A 14,881-nucleotide genomic window follows, 5' to 3' on the forward strand; every position below is an offset into this window, starting at 1 on the left:
GCCCCGAGAATACTTGGTCAGGTTGTCTATGGGAATGCATGTTATATCACAGTCAGTCCGTCTTCAACAGGTTAAGAGGTAGCACTTGTTTCACAGGAGAAGGGGCCTGTTTCAAGAGGTGGTGCTTGTATCAGGAGGAAGGGACCCAGTTTAGGTCCTTTTCAGAGGTTAGTGCTTCTTTCATGAGGAGCCTACTTACAGATGTGCTATTTTTTTACGGATGTGGTGCCTATTTCAGAATGAGGGACATATTTCAGGAAGTGGCGCCTAATACAGGAGGTGGAGACTATTTCATGAGGTGGTGCTTGTTTCAGGAGGAGGGACCTCCTTCAGGAGGTAGTGCCTAGCTCAAGAGGTGTGGCATATTTCAGGAGGTAGTATTTTTTCCGCGAGATGGTGCCTACAAATTGTGGGGAGTATTTCAGGACGTTTGGCCTACAACACAATTCTGTCAAGACCCGCCTACCTTGATGCGATCCTTGATCTCCCTTGACTTGGGATCCTGAGCGAGTTGAAGAAGGAGCTGCTCCGATTCTTCCTCACTGGACCCCATTAAACTCTGCAAGATCTTCTTCATCCCAGCCAGGATCTGGGCCCTGGTACTGGACCCCATCCTCCGCTCCTCAGACCCGGTGGTGTCCTCCGGGTGGGGTGCCCCAGTGGGTGTGGCAGTCTGAGATCCATGATTAAGGTCTCTGGAGTATTTAGCCGCGCCCCTCTCGTTCTCATGATTTGTTTTCTCCATGAACCTCCTCAGCATCTCTTTATCCTCCATCTCCTCAACATCCGAGAGAAGACCAAGATCTCCCGTCGTGTCTGCTCCCTCATTCTGTTTGAGGTTGACCTCCATGGGGTCGATAGGCTCCGCCCCTAGATACGCCAATTCCGATTCATCTTCTTCATCATAATCTCGATCAGGATATAAGTACTGGGGGTGAGAAAAAACAGGAGTAAAGAGACAAGGTGATAAGTTTTGAAATCTCAAAATTTCTCGAAGAAACTCTGCCAACAATACCCATCAAGAATTTTGTGACTTTACTTGTTTCTATAAGCCAACATAAACAGATATAGCACAAAACACACTCATTATGATTATAACTGACATGACAAAGAAGAAATGCACCTGTCTATACAATGGACATATTTCTGGTCCCTAATGTAAAGAATTTTGTATTGCTTTTGTTTTGAAAGAAAGGTATGCAACTCCATGAATTCTCCCTTCGAAAAGGTCCATATTAAATTCCCTAGGATACATCAAATGAAAGTGTGTGTTACAAGTACAATATAGCATATAACAATAGAAAAGAAATGAAACAACCCTTCTACAAGTAGTTACATCATATCAATGAAAACCACACGACCTTTATACCACCAGCTCTAAGGCAATCTTTCAATCTTAGTCATCACCATGGCAACCAGTCTCTACACAACATCACTGGGACTGAGAGGTGATGGTCTTAGTGGTTTATGCATACAAAAAAAATCAAGAAGAGATAAACCTTTTAGATTCTTATTCACTGCACTATCACATTCAAAGAGCCAATCACTGCTTGCCTTTAGAGGTGAACAAACTTTGTGAGAGTGTGCATCAACTATTCAAACTCAGACTTCCTTTTTAAATCAGCCAATCTCACTGTGACATACTACTCCATTAATCCCTTGAGGATGGACTGAGTTTGCTACAACTGCATTTCCCACAGACATTTGCCCAAGTATACTCAGGACTCATCCTCAACGGGATAAAGACTAGCCCCATGTATACTGACTAAGGCAAATTTCTACGGGAAACATATCTTATAGTAAAATCAGCTCATCCTAAACAAGTTTAAAGGGCAAACATGAAATGCACTCTTTGAAGTAATGAGGCAAAAGAAAAATAAATGTGTCTATACAATTAGATTAAGATGATATAAACAATGATAAAATTAGATTTTTTTGTTCTAAACTGGGAGGCAGTAATGACTCAATACCTAGACTTCAGTTTATTAGGCTTCGTTTATGTTTGTATGTGTTTGCACGAAAAAAGGAGCTTCCGGTCAGAGGGGTAGGTTTAAGTGAGGTACTGCAATTTTGACTTGATGTTGCAAAGCTATGATTATATTCACAACAGAGACAATTTGTCAGACTGAAAGATTCTGTTATTTTCTGGCAACACCTATCAAACAAATTGCTCTGACTTGCCAAAAACCTACAAATTTCAGTTTTCTACAGTGTATGTAAGAGTCTCTTTATTATTATTATTATTATTATTATTATTATTATTATTATTATTATTATTATTATTATTACTATTATTATTATTATTATTATTATTATTATTATTATTATTATTATTATTATTATTATTATTATTATTATTATCATTATAATTATTATTATCATCATCATCATCGTCATCATTATTATTATTATTATTATCATATCACATTTGGGAGTTTGTTAACCTATTAAGCATGAGTCCCGAGTATACTTGGGCAGGTGTCTATGGGAAATGCATGTTGTAGCAAAATAAATCCATCCTCAACGGCTTAATAAAAATATCACTATTACAAATATTCCTCCAGAATATGAATCATACTTTTATAGTAGTGTGAACAACAAATTCATTAAATATTCAGCCATCAATCAAACCGTAACTGAAGTCATTTTTTAATAACATGACACATCAAAATGTTTTGTTCACTTTGGGGGGTGGGGGTGGGTATGGGTTCACTGGCCAAATGTATTCCCTTTGGATGAGATTCTTCTAGGAGTTTCATTTTTATAGTTTAACCCTTTGAAGACTAGTCCTGAGTAATTGGAAGCAGGAGTCTAAGGGAAATGTGCCTTGTAGGAAAATCAGTTCATCCTCAACGGGATAAAGGGAATATTCCAAACTCTTAGAGAAAATAGAGTGAGAGAGAGAGAAGGGACTTACGGCTGAGTTTATTGGCCAGTCTCGCCTTCTTCTCAGGGGTCACCAATAGAGGGCTCCCTCCAATTTGGCACTACTAAAAGAAGAGACTAGGAAGAGACTGGTAGGCATGTTAGGCAAAAACCCAGGACTAGCATACATTACACATACAGCTCAGAGAGGTTTAACTCAGAGAAATGGTAACAGTCTGTCATTCATAAGCCCCTCCCACATTGTAATATATAATGATGCAGAGATAACTTTGGAAGTAATAGCAGATGTTAAAGCCAAACTGCCTCCCAGCTCCACTACACAGTATCAATCATTCTGTTGGTATTTACTTGGTGGCATAAAATGATTACCGTATGGCACATTCTGGTATGCCAGCTGCACAACTGTGCCTAATCTATCACATTAATGTGGCACTATGACTACACATCACCCATTCTCTATGTGTTAAACAAATCAAATCATCTTCATTCATTATGTTGAAATGCAGGTAAAATCTACAGTCAAAAGATTAATTTCCACATTCTTCATGTTGATTTCAGAATAATATACACACTACAAAAATTGTGTACACTCAGGAGCCAATTTACGTTGTTTTAATGACAATCAATAACTCATCATTGTAAAATAAAAACTCTCTCATATATTCAAATGACATAAAACTTAGATGATGAATGTCATACTAACTTCAAAGAAGCCATTTTGAAACATCTTCATCAATATCAGAACAAACAAGATAGACCACTGAAATTAGAAAATGACAAACAATAAAATGCCAGAAAATTAATTTAAATGAAGCTAAACAGTGCTACCATTGGTATCTGATATCTTTCTGACCGAAACATGTTACCTGTATCATGTTAATGTATTTTTTATTTATCTATAATTAATCGTACAAAATGTTTTCCCTGTACAGATATTTGATGATTCTTTGTTGGCCTGTTAGAAGGTGTTCTTGATATTTGAAGAGTTTGTTCGCAAAAACCGATAAGTCCATTTTTGAAGATTTTGAAGTACGGTGGCTGTTATAAAGTACAAAATAATACCTTTTAAACGATATATTGGTCACTACATATAGAGGTAGATTTTTGAAGTTATGGTCAAAAGAAGCAAAAATTTTCTTATTATTCTCTTTATTTTTCTTGACCTTTAATCGCAAATATCTCCATTTGGCAAATATGGACTTATCGGTTTTTGCAAACAAACTCTTCATTTGTTCAGTGATACTACAAGTATCAGTGTAAAAAGTTTTGCTAAAATTCACAGCACTTTAAAATCAGGAGATTCTGATACAATACCAGGGAGGTACAGTATGTGTGTTGCAATCATATAGTTTACACGTAAGCAGTGGAAACGTTTATGGTGTAGAGATGTTTGCAAAATTTGCATGAGAAGAAACTAATGCAAAAATAAAAGCTCAAACAATTTTGTCCTTGTTGTATGTGACATCATATGTTTGACTTTGCTGTGGAATTGAAAAATTGTTGAATTCATCTTTACCTGCATGAAAGCTTCTGATCTTACACGAGATAAGAGTTTTTGAAATATGAGAAGGTTTGATATGCCTTTGTCAGGATATGTGGAGATATTTTGGTCTCAAGGAGCCTCCCTTAATCAACCTGTTGAGCACACTCTCTGACAGGTGTCTGTGGGAAATGTGTGTTCCAGAGGAAGATAATCTGAACCTCAACAGGTAAAGATTTGGCAGAGATAAGAATTGAGGCACTGATTATGTAACATCATCTTCCTGCCTCCTTGAAAGTGACCTCCATGCAGCTTTAATTCTTCCTTAATGGGCAAAAACGGACTGGGTATTAGAGGGATAATACAGTATTGGTGGAGAACTGGGCTTTTAACTTTTTGCGAGATACTAAGAAAACACGTATGATATGATACAGAGCATACCATTTTAAGAGGAATTCAAAGTTTATTTGATTAAAATCGGGTTTGGAATGACTGAAACATCCAAAACAAAGTAAAACAAAACAATCGTAACTAAGTGTGGGTCCCACACTTTATTAGAATCGCTTTTTTTTTGGATATCTCAGCCAATTCAAAACCAATTTTCATCAAATAAACGTTGAATTCCTCATAGAATTACATGCTCTTTCATATTTCATAAGAGGTTAGGAGATGGACTACCAAATAAAGCATTTTCATTGAGACGTAAGGTGAATTTGGTATTTTTTGACGTCTTGATTGTGTACTGCACGAATTACTTTTTTCATCATTTTTCAAGCTCGAATTACGCTATGATATTTTTCCTTGACAATAATGTGAGTAACATGTGACGATAGTTTACATATTTTCCTTGAATTTGATACCAAATTTGTGAATATGAAGTGTATTTTTGTTGCCGAAAGTCAAAGGACAAAATCCCCTTACGCATCTCATTACGTATGCGAGCCTCGAGCGGGCTTGCATACGAGTTGAATAAATACAAGCGAATTATCGGGTGCTGCGGTCTGACTGTTGTGGGCTATTTTTACCTAGTGTTGGTCTCTATGGGCTTTGTTTGCCTAGTGTCAAACTTGTGGGCTGTAGGATTCGTGGGCTGTATGACTCATGGGTGTTGGTCTTGTGAGATGACCCTACACTCTACCATAATTCAGCCAGATCACAATCTATTCCCATAATCTATCTGAATCCATGTATCTTTCCAATCTGTTATTAAGAATATTGTAGGTATGATTTTAATCATGTTTGAATGTATGTCTCTGTTTTTGAAAAATGGAAAATGAAAATGATTATTTAATTTGTGATATGTTCAATGCAGTTAAATCTGAATTAATTTGAACAAATATGAATTTGAATATGCAAAAACATAGTAACCTTTTATCTGAGACAAGTTATTCAATGAGACTGTATTCAAATCTAATTTCAAATTCAATTTCAAAATTTGACTTTATTGATTGCAAACTCTTAAACATACGATATAAAAACCATTTAATATGCAAGCTATCAAACTCTCAAATGACTTTGACATCAAAATCTCAATGAGCTTACGTTGTTATTTTTGTTTTTTAATGAACATTTTAGTTTTAATATGGCAAGATTTTGAGAGTGCATTGATGTACATTTACCAGACAAATAACAAAACAAAACAAAACAAAACAAAACAAAACCCTACTCCACGAGTACACAATGGTACAGGATAGAGCTCGAAAAGTAATAGTTTTCATAGACTGTTCATATCTACAAACACAGCATAATAAACCATCATGCATTTCTTCGATCATGTAATAAAACAATTCCACACAAAAGTTTTCCTAAAAGCAGTACAAACAAACCCCAAGCTCTGAATTAAAAAATGCTTCAAGCTCATAATTTGAATGTTTAGAAAGATCTTTGTATACAAAATTTCTCTTTTCTTTGCACCAGATGTATAAGATATGCACACTTAACATGGCTTCACACAAAAATGATGTTTATTTAAATGCAAAAAAAAAGAAGAGAAAAAAAATGATCACAGAATAATAGCACATCTGATAAAGACAATTCATACCTAAATATATATCATCAAAAACAAAACACATCACATCAATATGAGAAAATTTCTAACAAGACGCAAAGAACAGTTAAAAAAATCATGTATATATACGAATTACATCACAGTGTAATGACCTCAAAAATATATATCTCCCATGAATCTGTCACACACGTCATTAGCACCATTGAAAAGTGAATTTCAAAGAATGTACATTCACTGGCTGCTATGATGGATCTAATACTGTACGAAATTACTGTAGTAGTCTTTAAATTGCAGCCAATTAATCTATTTAAGTTCACCTTGATATATGTGTGGATAGAGTGAGTGCACACAATCCATTCAAAAGCTTTGAATTTTTAGTTTCAGTGCTGCCATCACTGGATGAGAAGACTACTACAGTTTGTGATGTTACATGTGCAAAATGATATATGAAGACAAGATTAAAAAAAAAAATCCCAATGAGGACAAGCTGATTTTGCTTCAACACAAAAGACATCAGCTCGAGTAGGCTACTCAGGTCTAAATGTAGCCTTCATAACATCATCTTAACATAAACAATTTGAACAAACAAATGAAGAGTTTGTTTGCAAAAACCGATAAGTCCATTTTTGAAGATTTTGAAGTACGGTCTCTGTCATAAAGTACAAAATAAAACCTTTTAAATGATATATTGGTCACTACATATAGAGGTATATTTTTGAAGTTATGGTCAAAAGAAGCCAAAATTTTCTTATTATTCTCTTTATTTTTCTAGACCTTTAATCGCAAATATCTCCATTTGACAAAATATATGGACTTATCGGTTTTTGCAAACAAACGCTTCAAATATTGATATAAAATCATAAACCTATTCATACCCAGTTACTAAAACAAGAGATTAATCCAAGGAAAATAACTCCACTCAATATCTACTACAAACAAGACAAAACATGAATTTAAAAGTTCTTCTATTTATGGTAAATGAGTGATTAGACTTATGTATGACAATCCATATCTAGATCTACAGGCTCTCAAAACAACTGCTGGAAATGAACACAGGAGGGCGCTTTTACTATGTTTAATCAAATTCACTGTGCCCATTCCTGCTACACACGTAATAGAAAGGATTAGAAATTGAGTCATAAGGGATTTGACCTTTCATCCCTAGCAGAATCTTTGTCAGAGACAAAATGACAAACAAAAAAGGTAGGCAAACACTCACATGGACCATACACATATTGTCGCTGGGGTGACAAGACCTTGCATTTGCATTTTTGGTGAAAATGACTTTTTTTGATTAATGGTCAAATAATGGGTTAAGTGATGTCCTGTCCAAATCCCAACTGTCTTACTCCAAAAATGAAGCCACCAAGGCATGTCAAAGGAAATGCTTTCCCATTTGCTCTAGTGCTTTGGCCGCCATGTTTTTTTGGCTCTTCTGAACATTTTACATTTTGTAGATACGAGGTCTTGTCGCCCCAGCGATGATATACAGCAACATAATATGCACTATCTAAGAGAGACTGTGACATGTAACAATCTGTTTGCTAGAAATGGACATGGATTTTGAAGTAATGGAAAGTGAAAGATTATCTTTAAAAACCGCACACAACTGTTTGATATTATTGTCTTGGTTTACACATGAGAAATTGATGATGTACTCATTTGTCTGCTTGTCTGAAATATAACAGTCTCAACAATTAGCCAGAGAACAGTGGAAAAGAGTGTTAAAAAGGGTTCTGTTCAGGAGACACCTTTGCTACAGTCAATACTTCACTTGGAAAGGCTGATAATCAACAGAACATAGAATGGTGACAGCGAAAAAGATTTTGTGGATGTGTCATACCTGTCACGGCTACTGTATGAGTGGATATTTTCGCATGAACAATTTTTAGCCCATTTCGGTTTTGCAAAAACTTGATATATTAATATGTGACCCGCTACAACAAAAGGATCTGAAGTCGAGGGAGGTTGATTTTCTGAAAATGACATGACATTATTTCCTTACTCTTCTGCTTTAATTTCATATATAACAAGACTCATAAAAGTACACAGTTTCGGATATATTGATGATTTTATGAGGCCATGTTGAGAGGTTTAGGAAATAAAGCGTTTCAAGAAAACTGCTTTGAAAAAGTTTTCTTTCTGACGCAATTGTGATCAAGGGGAGATAAGACAGTTTTCACCTCTTAAGAGTAAAAGGTCCGCTCATAGCAATGTCCGCAATGTTCGTTCAAGCTTTCCAGTGCTAGCGGTCTACGCATGACCAATCAGTAACCAGGATGCCACACAATGACCAATAAGACCACTCCCTCGTTGCTAGGGGCGGAGTCTATCTGCAGCGCTAAATCCAAATCTTTGGACACGTTTCTGTTCCGTTGAAAGTCAGAAAATCATGGCACAAAAAACACTTATTACTTGCTTTTCATTTGATCATTTAGTTTCGAAATTTCAGCAAATAATAGACGAAACATTAGACTACAACATAATGACAACAACAGAAATTTAATGGTTTTGACTGATTTTGATGATCTGACTTCAAACTCAATTTTCTCGGCTCAGCCATCAGCGACTTTCGGACCTTTTGTCGCGGCAGGTCACATATACACACCCCACATGACCTCTGCTCCTTCGGTCAAACTGTGCAAACAGTGACAAGGCTTCCTCCTTGACTAAGGACAGAGATGATACAGGCAACAACTCGGAGGGAAAAAAAGTGATCCCAAAGGCCTTTGAAAATACGTTTTGATAGTGGGTATTGAAATGTGCTCAAATTGGGAAAGATGAAAAATGCAGCCCCAGAGTGTTCATGGTACCTTGGGAAGATATCTCCAGACATGTAACCATAAAAACACCAGGAGACAACAAGAGGAACCTTGGAGTTGAAGCAAACAGAGCTGGATGTGATGATAAACATTCAGAGATTTATCATGACTCTAGGGTCAGACACCAGACAGCTAACATTCCTACCCAAATGTTTCTCCAAACTTTTCCTAATAGCATCAACAAAACTGGAAAGAAACCAAGAGGGGACTGTATGAGGATTACCATCAACAATCCAAACATTCACTGATCTTCATCTCCACTTGGCTTAGCTTTATCAAGCTAAGCTGTCATCATCATGTTGGGCGAATTTCATGTTTAAAGGTCCTATTTACCTTTGGTAGCAGTGATTTAACAAATTCAAGATATTACTTTTGATGCATGTGTAGGTCAGTTGTATCACAAAACATCCTACCATATATAAATCTTTTGCAATAAAGCCTACAACATACTTCACTATTCTTCTCATTAAACCACAACTACAGACGGTTCAGTATGGAAACATTTTTTTTTTTTTCATCACAACTACTGTTCACATTTTGTATCGATACCAATACTTAAAAGCGATTATACTGGTTCAAATCTTTACATTGGTTGTTTCTATCCCTAACTCAAATTTTAGAAGTATTTTGAAGCACTAATGCCGGGTTTTTGTTTCATCTGGAAATGGTAAATTATGCCTTTAACTTTACAAAGAACCATCTGAAAGCCCATTTACACTGAAGATGAAATACCATGCTATTTCCCCTGACATTATTTTGCAATGTGAACAAAAGCATAATGCAAGATACAAAGAAATGCAGTAGTATTTAGGATTCATAGTCATTTAAACCTTGCTTGAAGTATGCATGCATTGAGTGTGAACGATGTCACAAAATATCACCCATGTGTGGACCCGCGTCATGAATTCACGGGTGGAGCTAATCATTGACAGTTAAGTTTTCGACCTAAATTTCTAGTTTGGCAACTGCGTGTGAACCTAACTGATGTTTAGTCGGCCCCTATATTTTATTTGATACTAAAGTTGATGCAGCTTTCAGACTAGACAACTTTGTTTTGTTAACCAAATTTGTCTGTGTCCTTTTCCTCAAGCTCCATAAATCATTGTAGCTTTGTTATCACTATAAACTACCTAGATTGTATTTCTGTTTGGCTGGTTTTCATTCTAAATGTATACTCAAATTGATTTGAAGTATAAAGTATAAAGCAGCAACAGCAGAAACATAACATATATGCATCAATTACATGTGCCAAAACCTGTGAAGCATCATCGAACATCTTCCTGACTAAAACTGAATGATACAGGTCTTCCCTGTTTATGCTTGCTATTGTCTAGATGTCTGTTGACTTTTAGGGCACTTTAACTCTTAATGTGCCATGGTGGAAACCCCCTGTGTGCCACGTTATTGTGGGACCCGAAGGTAGTCATGTTTTGAGAAAGAATTCTGTTTTTCCAATTTGTATAACTTCTACAAATTTCTGTTAAGCTGGACATAATAGTGAGCAAAGTTAGAGGAATGCCAAACTTTGCTTCCATATAAATTGTATAACAATTCTATTTTCAATTGTTCTTTTGAATTACCGGTTGCTATATTACTGTAAAGGCATGACTTTTGCACATAAAATAGTGACAGAAGCTAAGAATGTACAAGCAAATCTAGTTGGGAACACCGCTTGATAGTCAATCACCACATAGAATGCAAGCCGTATGTGAGAGGAACAAAAGCGCGAGAAACTCTTTGATTGTACCGCGGGATTAGCGATTCATCGATCGGTTTTGGCGGCTTTGTTTGTTGAGTAGAATATGCGAAGTTGGCACGCCGTCGACTGAGCCGGACGTGCGAACGAGGCACATAAAGAGTTAAAGGTCCTGTTTACCTTTGGGAGCAATTACTTGAAAAATGTTCAAGATATCACATTTGATGCATATGTGTAGGTCTGTTGTATCACAAAACATCCTACTATGTCAAATTTTAGCAATAAAGCCTAAAATATAAGGATATAATTTTTTCTCAATAAACCATAACTGTAGACGATTTAGTCTAAAAACATTTTTATTAGTTACTATTGTTGCCATTTTGTGCATTTAACAATACTTATTATCGATTACACAGATTCAGATTTTTACATTGGTTGTTTCTATCCCTAACTCACATTTCAGAACTATTTTGAAGCACTAATGCTGGGTTTTTGTTTCATCTGCTAATGGTAAATAATGCCTTTACCAACCTGATTTCTGTTAGATGAAGAGACATGATTTGTGGAAGTGTTGTCTAGACAGAAGATCAAGATCCATTTAGTCAGAGACAGACTCACTTGATGATTGATAGAGTCTGAAATGAAGACTAGTATACCTGTATCATATGCAACAGGTGTACAAAGTTCTCTCCCACAGAAATCTAGAGACAAGTGGGAAGTAAGCCACACCCCTCATCTCATGGATAAATGAGCTTGACCCTGACCTTTGACCAATGCTCATGAGAGCTGGTTGCCATGGCGACAGGGCAGTGAAAGTCAAGATGGCTGGCACATTTTACTCTGAAACAAAAAAAAAAAAAATGGTTCACTCTCTACTGTGTGAATAAGAGGCTTTAAAAATCTAGATGGCTGTAAGCAACTCCTGTCAAGATTGTAAAAGAAATTCATACCTTTGCACAAAATGTTCCCTACAATGACAAAATTTGTAATGTATCAAAGCGAGGATACAATGTAGATTTAATTCTGTTTTGGTTTAGCTCAAATCCTTTACTTCTAAAGACGGTGATAGTTTTTAGATTACGATCCATCAACTAAGGCCAAAAAAAAAAAAATTGTAGCATTGGCGTAACCCGCCCGGCCCTAAAAATTCCGCCGACCCCATGTTTTTTTATTATTTTTTTTTTTTTGCTATCGATATCAAATATCTTGTTGATTGCGATCGCGATCGCACAAACCCGGAAGTGGAAATGGCTCTGGGGATATCGGATGTACGAGGGAGAGATCTAGCGCCTCGCATAAGCCTTCCTTGATCAGTACGTCATCTGTTTCCAACACGGACACGTACTCTAACAAGATTTATTCAGTGTATACGTAGCATTCAGACTGCGATGTATTGTGCACAGTTTTGCCATAGGTTTCTTGTGTGGAGAACTTACATGAATCTGTATATGTGGGACTGTAATAGAGATCGCCGTGTGCGATGAAAAGATCGTACATATGGGTCAATTTGCATCTATCTTATCTAAGTCAGAATAGTAAAATATGAAGTGAAAACATTCAGGATAGGGATTTCAACATCTTTAAATTCTGTGAAGGGGTATAATTCCAGTAATATCGGCCTCATAAATGATTTGTAGAATAGATGAACACAGCACATTCGGTGCAGTAGTTGTAACTGTTTACTGAGCTGAGCACGAGTTTTACACGTAAAATGCAGGTAGCAAAAAAAAAAAAAAAAAAAAAAAAAAAAATCCGCCCGACCGACCCTATTTTTTTTTTTTTTTGGCCTAACAGGGAATCAACTCTTTCTGACATTTTGCAATGTGAAAAGTGAGTCTAGACAGGGCACAAGCCATGATAAAAGCAGCAAGTTTATCTTTCTAGTGTAAATTGCCAAATTCCTTAAAGGACAACTTCACCTTCATAGACATGTGGACTGAGTAAATGCAGCAATATTAAGACTCAGGAGAACACATCAGCAAGAGTTTGAGGAAAATCAAACAATCCATTTAAAAGTTAAGAATTAAGTTTCTGCTTAGTCACTGCTGGATGAAAAGACTACTACCGCTTGTGATGTCACATGTGTACAACGATATAAAGAAAATATCAAGAAAATTCAAGATATTTTCACTTTTCTCGCATAATAAAAGAACACCTGACTTCTCTTTTTCAGAAGGCAAGGGGGAATAATATTACCCCTAACACACATCAGTGACGAGTCGAGAAAATGTGCACTTTTTTCAAAAAGTAAAATTTTGTGAAATTCTCTTTATATTTTCCTTATATCGTTGTACGCATGTGACATCATACACTCTGGTAGTCTCCTCATCCAGCAGTGACTGCGCAGATACTTTAAAAATTCATAACTTTTGAACGGATTGTCTGATTTTCCCCAAACTTCCGCTGATGTGTTCTACTAATATTGCTGCATTCACTCAATCCACATAAATATGAAGATGGACTTGTCCTTTAAAAAGAAGTGTAAAACATGATGTGCATAATGTGTGACAACACTTTTATGAATCTCTGTGGAACACGAACTGCCAATAGCTTATTCTGGAAAGTTGGCAAGATATATTATCTATAAGTTCCTTCCTTCAATTTGCATAGAAACATTAATCTATTTTTATGATATGCACTAGATACAAGTATGGTTTATCATTATTATCATCATTTTAGCCAGCATCAAAAATTTTACACTAAAAATATCTCATATCAAACCTTGTGACCAGTAGCTGTCTGACTGACATGATTTATAAAAGATTTGACAGGGGATTGAATGGAATGATCTAGAGAGGTCTAAATTTAGAATCAAGACTCTTCCATTCCCACGGGAGGGGAGGTCATCACTAAACATTTCTCACCCTTCCTGAAGCTCTGTGAGTCAAGTCACTGCTTACATTTCATTTTCCTTCCACTTTCAGATCAGATTATATTTCCTCCTTTACAAGATACCAATCGTCTTGGTAGTCTCAGCTTCAGGCTTTTTCACATAACATTTAGTGACCATCCTATTTGGAACCAAACATGAAAATATGGCAAGAATATGCAACTCTTTACTCAAGGAAATAAAGAACCAGCATGGACACTTGAAGAGTTTCTCCCAGTGAAGTGTGTGAGAAAGATTACATCGATTAAGTGAGAATCAGAAGACATGTGGTCATCATTTCACTAATCTTTGGCATCTGATAGAAGTCTATGGGTCAAGAGGTCATTGAATAGTATGGAGAGTCCAGATGGTCTATTGGCTACCATTTCATTTAAAAGGGATGGCATAGTATTGGATATCTTTTTTGCAAGATACTTAAGAGTACACTTCTTGAAATATTCTGGAGCATACAATTCTTAGAGGAATTCAAAGTTTATTGCTGAAAATCAGTTTTGAAATGGCTGAGATAACAAATAATGCCTCCAGCACCCTTCAGGCTGAGGCATATATAAAAACAATGTTCAGATTCTAAAGATCTCTCCTTGTCTACCGAGCTGCTATACAGTGTAAAAAGTCCACTGCAAAGGGCACATTATGTCTCAATGCATTCATACAAGCACCTGACTACACATACCCAATGACCCACAACCTGTGGCTTTGTTCTTTTTTTTCTCCTCTTTATTAATAAGTTTGTAAGTCAAAGATCACCTCTCAATAATACTTATAACCCACTGAACATCATGGAAAGTGGATGTATGCCTACCTTGTGCAAATCCTGTCTACGGGATATAGGCTTAACTAATTCTCATCTAAGAAGGTTACTGGGTAGGGGTAGATTGCTTCTCATCCATGCTACTTTACACTAACACATTATGACTGGCGGGGGAGGGTACATATACCGAATGTTCCACCCTCAGGGTTTGAAATGCTATTGAGGGAGGTTATAAGTCCCGAGACGAAGTCGAGGGACATACTTGTATAGCCTCCCGAAATAGCATTTCAAACCCTGAGGGTCGAACGTTTGGTACATGTTCCCAACAACAAAAGTCGTCATCTGTTA

The 14,881-nt window shown here is 36.4% G+C and overlaps 1 protein-coding gene across 1 annotated transcript in view; it reads right to left on the reverse strand.

The window, feature by feature from the left end:
• Positions 1 to 14,881, reverse strand: part of LOC140226528 (prolyl 3-hydroxylase 1-like) — a 57,622-nt gene that overhangs the window by 10,756 nt on the left and 31,985 nt on the right. The window contains exon 6 of the mRNA XM_072306978.1: positions 467 to 928. Coding sequence (XP_072163079.1) covers positions 467 to 928 — 462 coding nt within the window. The remainder of the gene's footprint in view (positions 1 to 466; positions 929 to 14,881) is intronic.

Source organism: Diadema setosum, chromosome 3 (assembly GCF_964275005.1).
Source record: "Diadema setosum chromosome 3, eeDiaSeto1, whole genome shotgun sequence".
Taxonomy (NCBI): domain Eukaryota; kingdom Metazoa; phylum Echinodermata; class Echinoidea; order Diadematoida; family Diadematidae; genus Diadema; species Diadema setosum.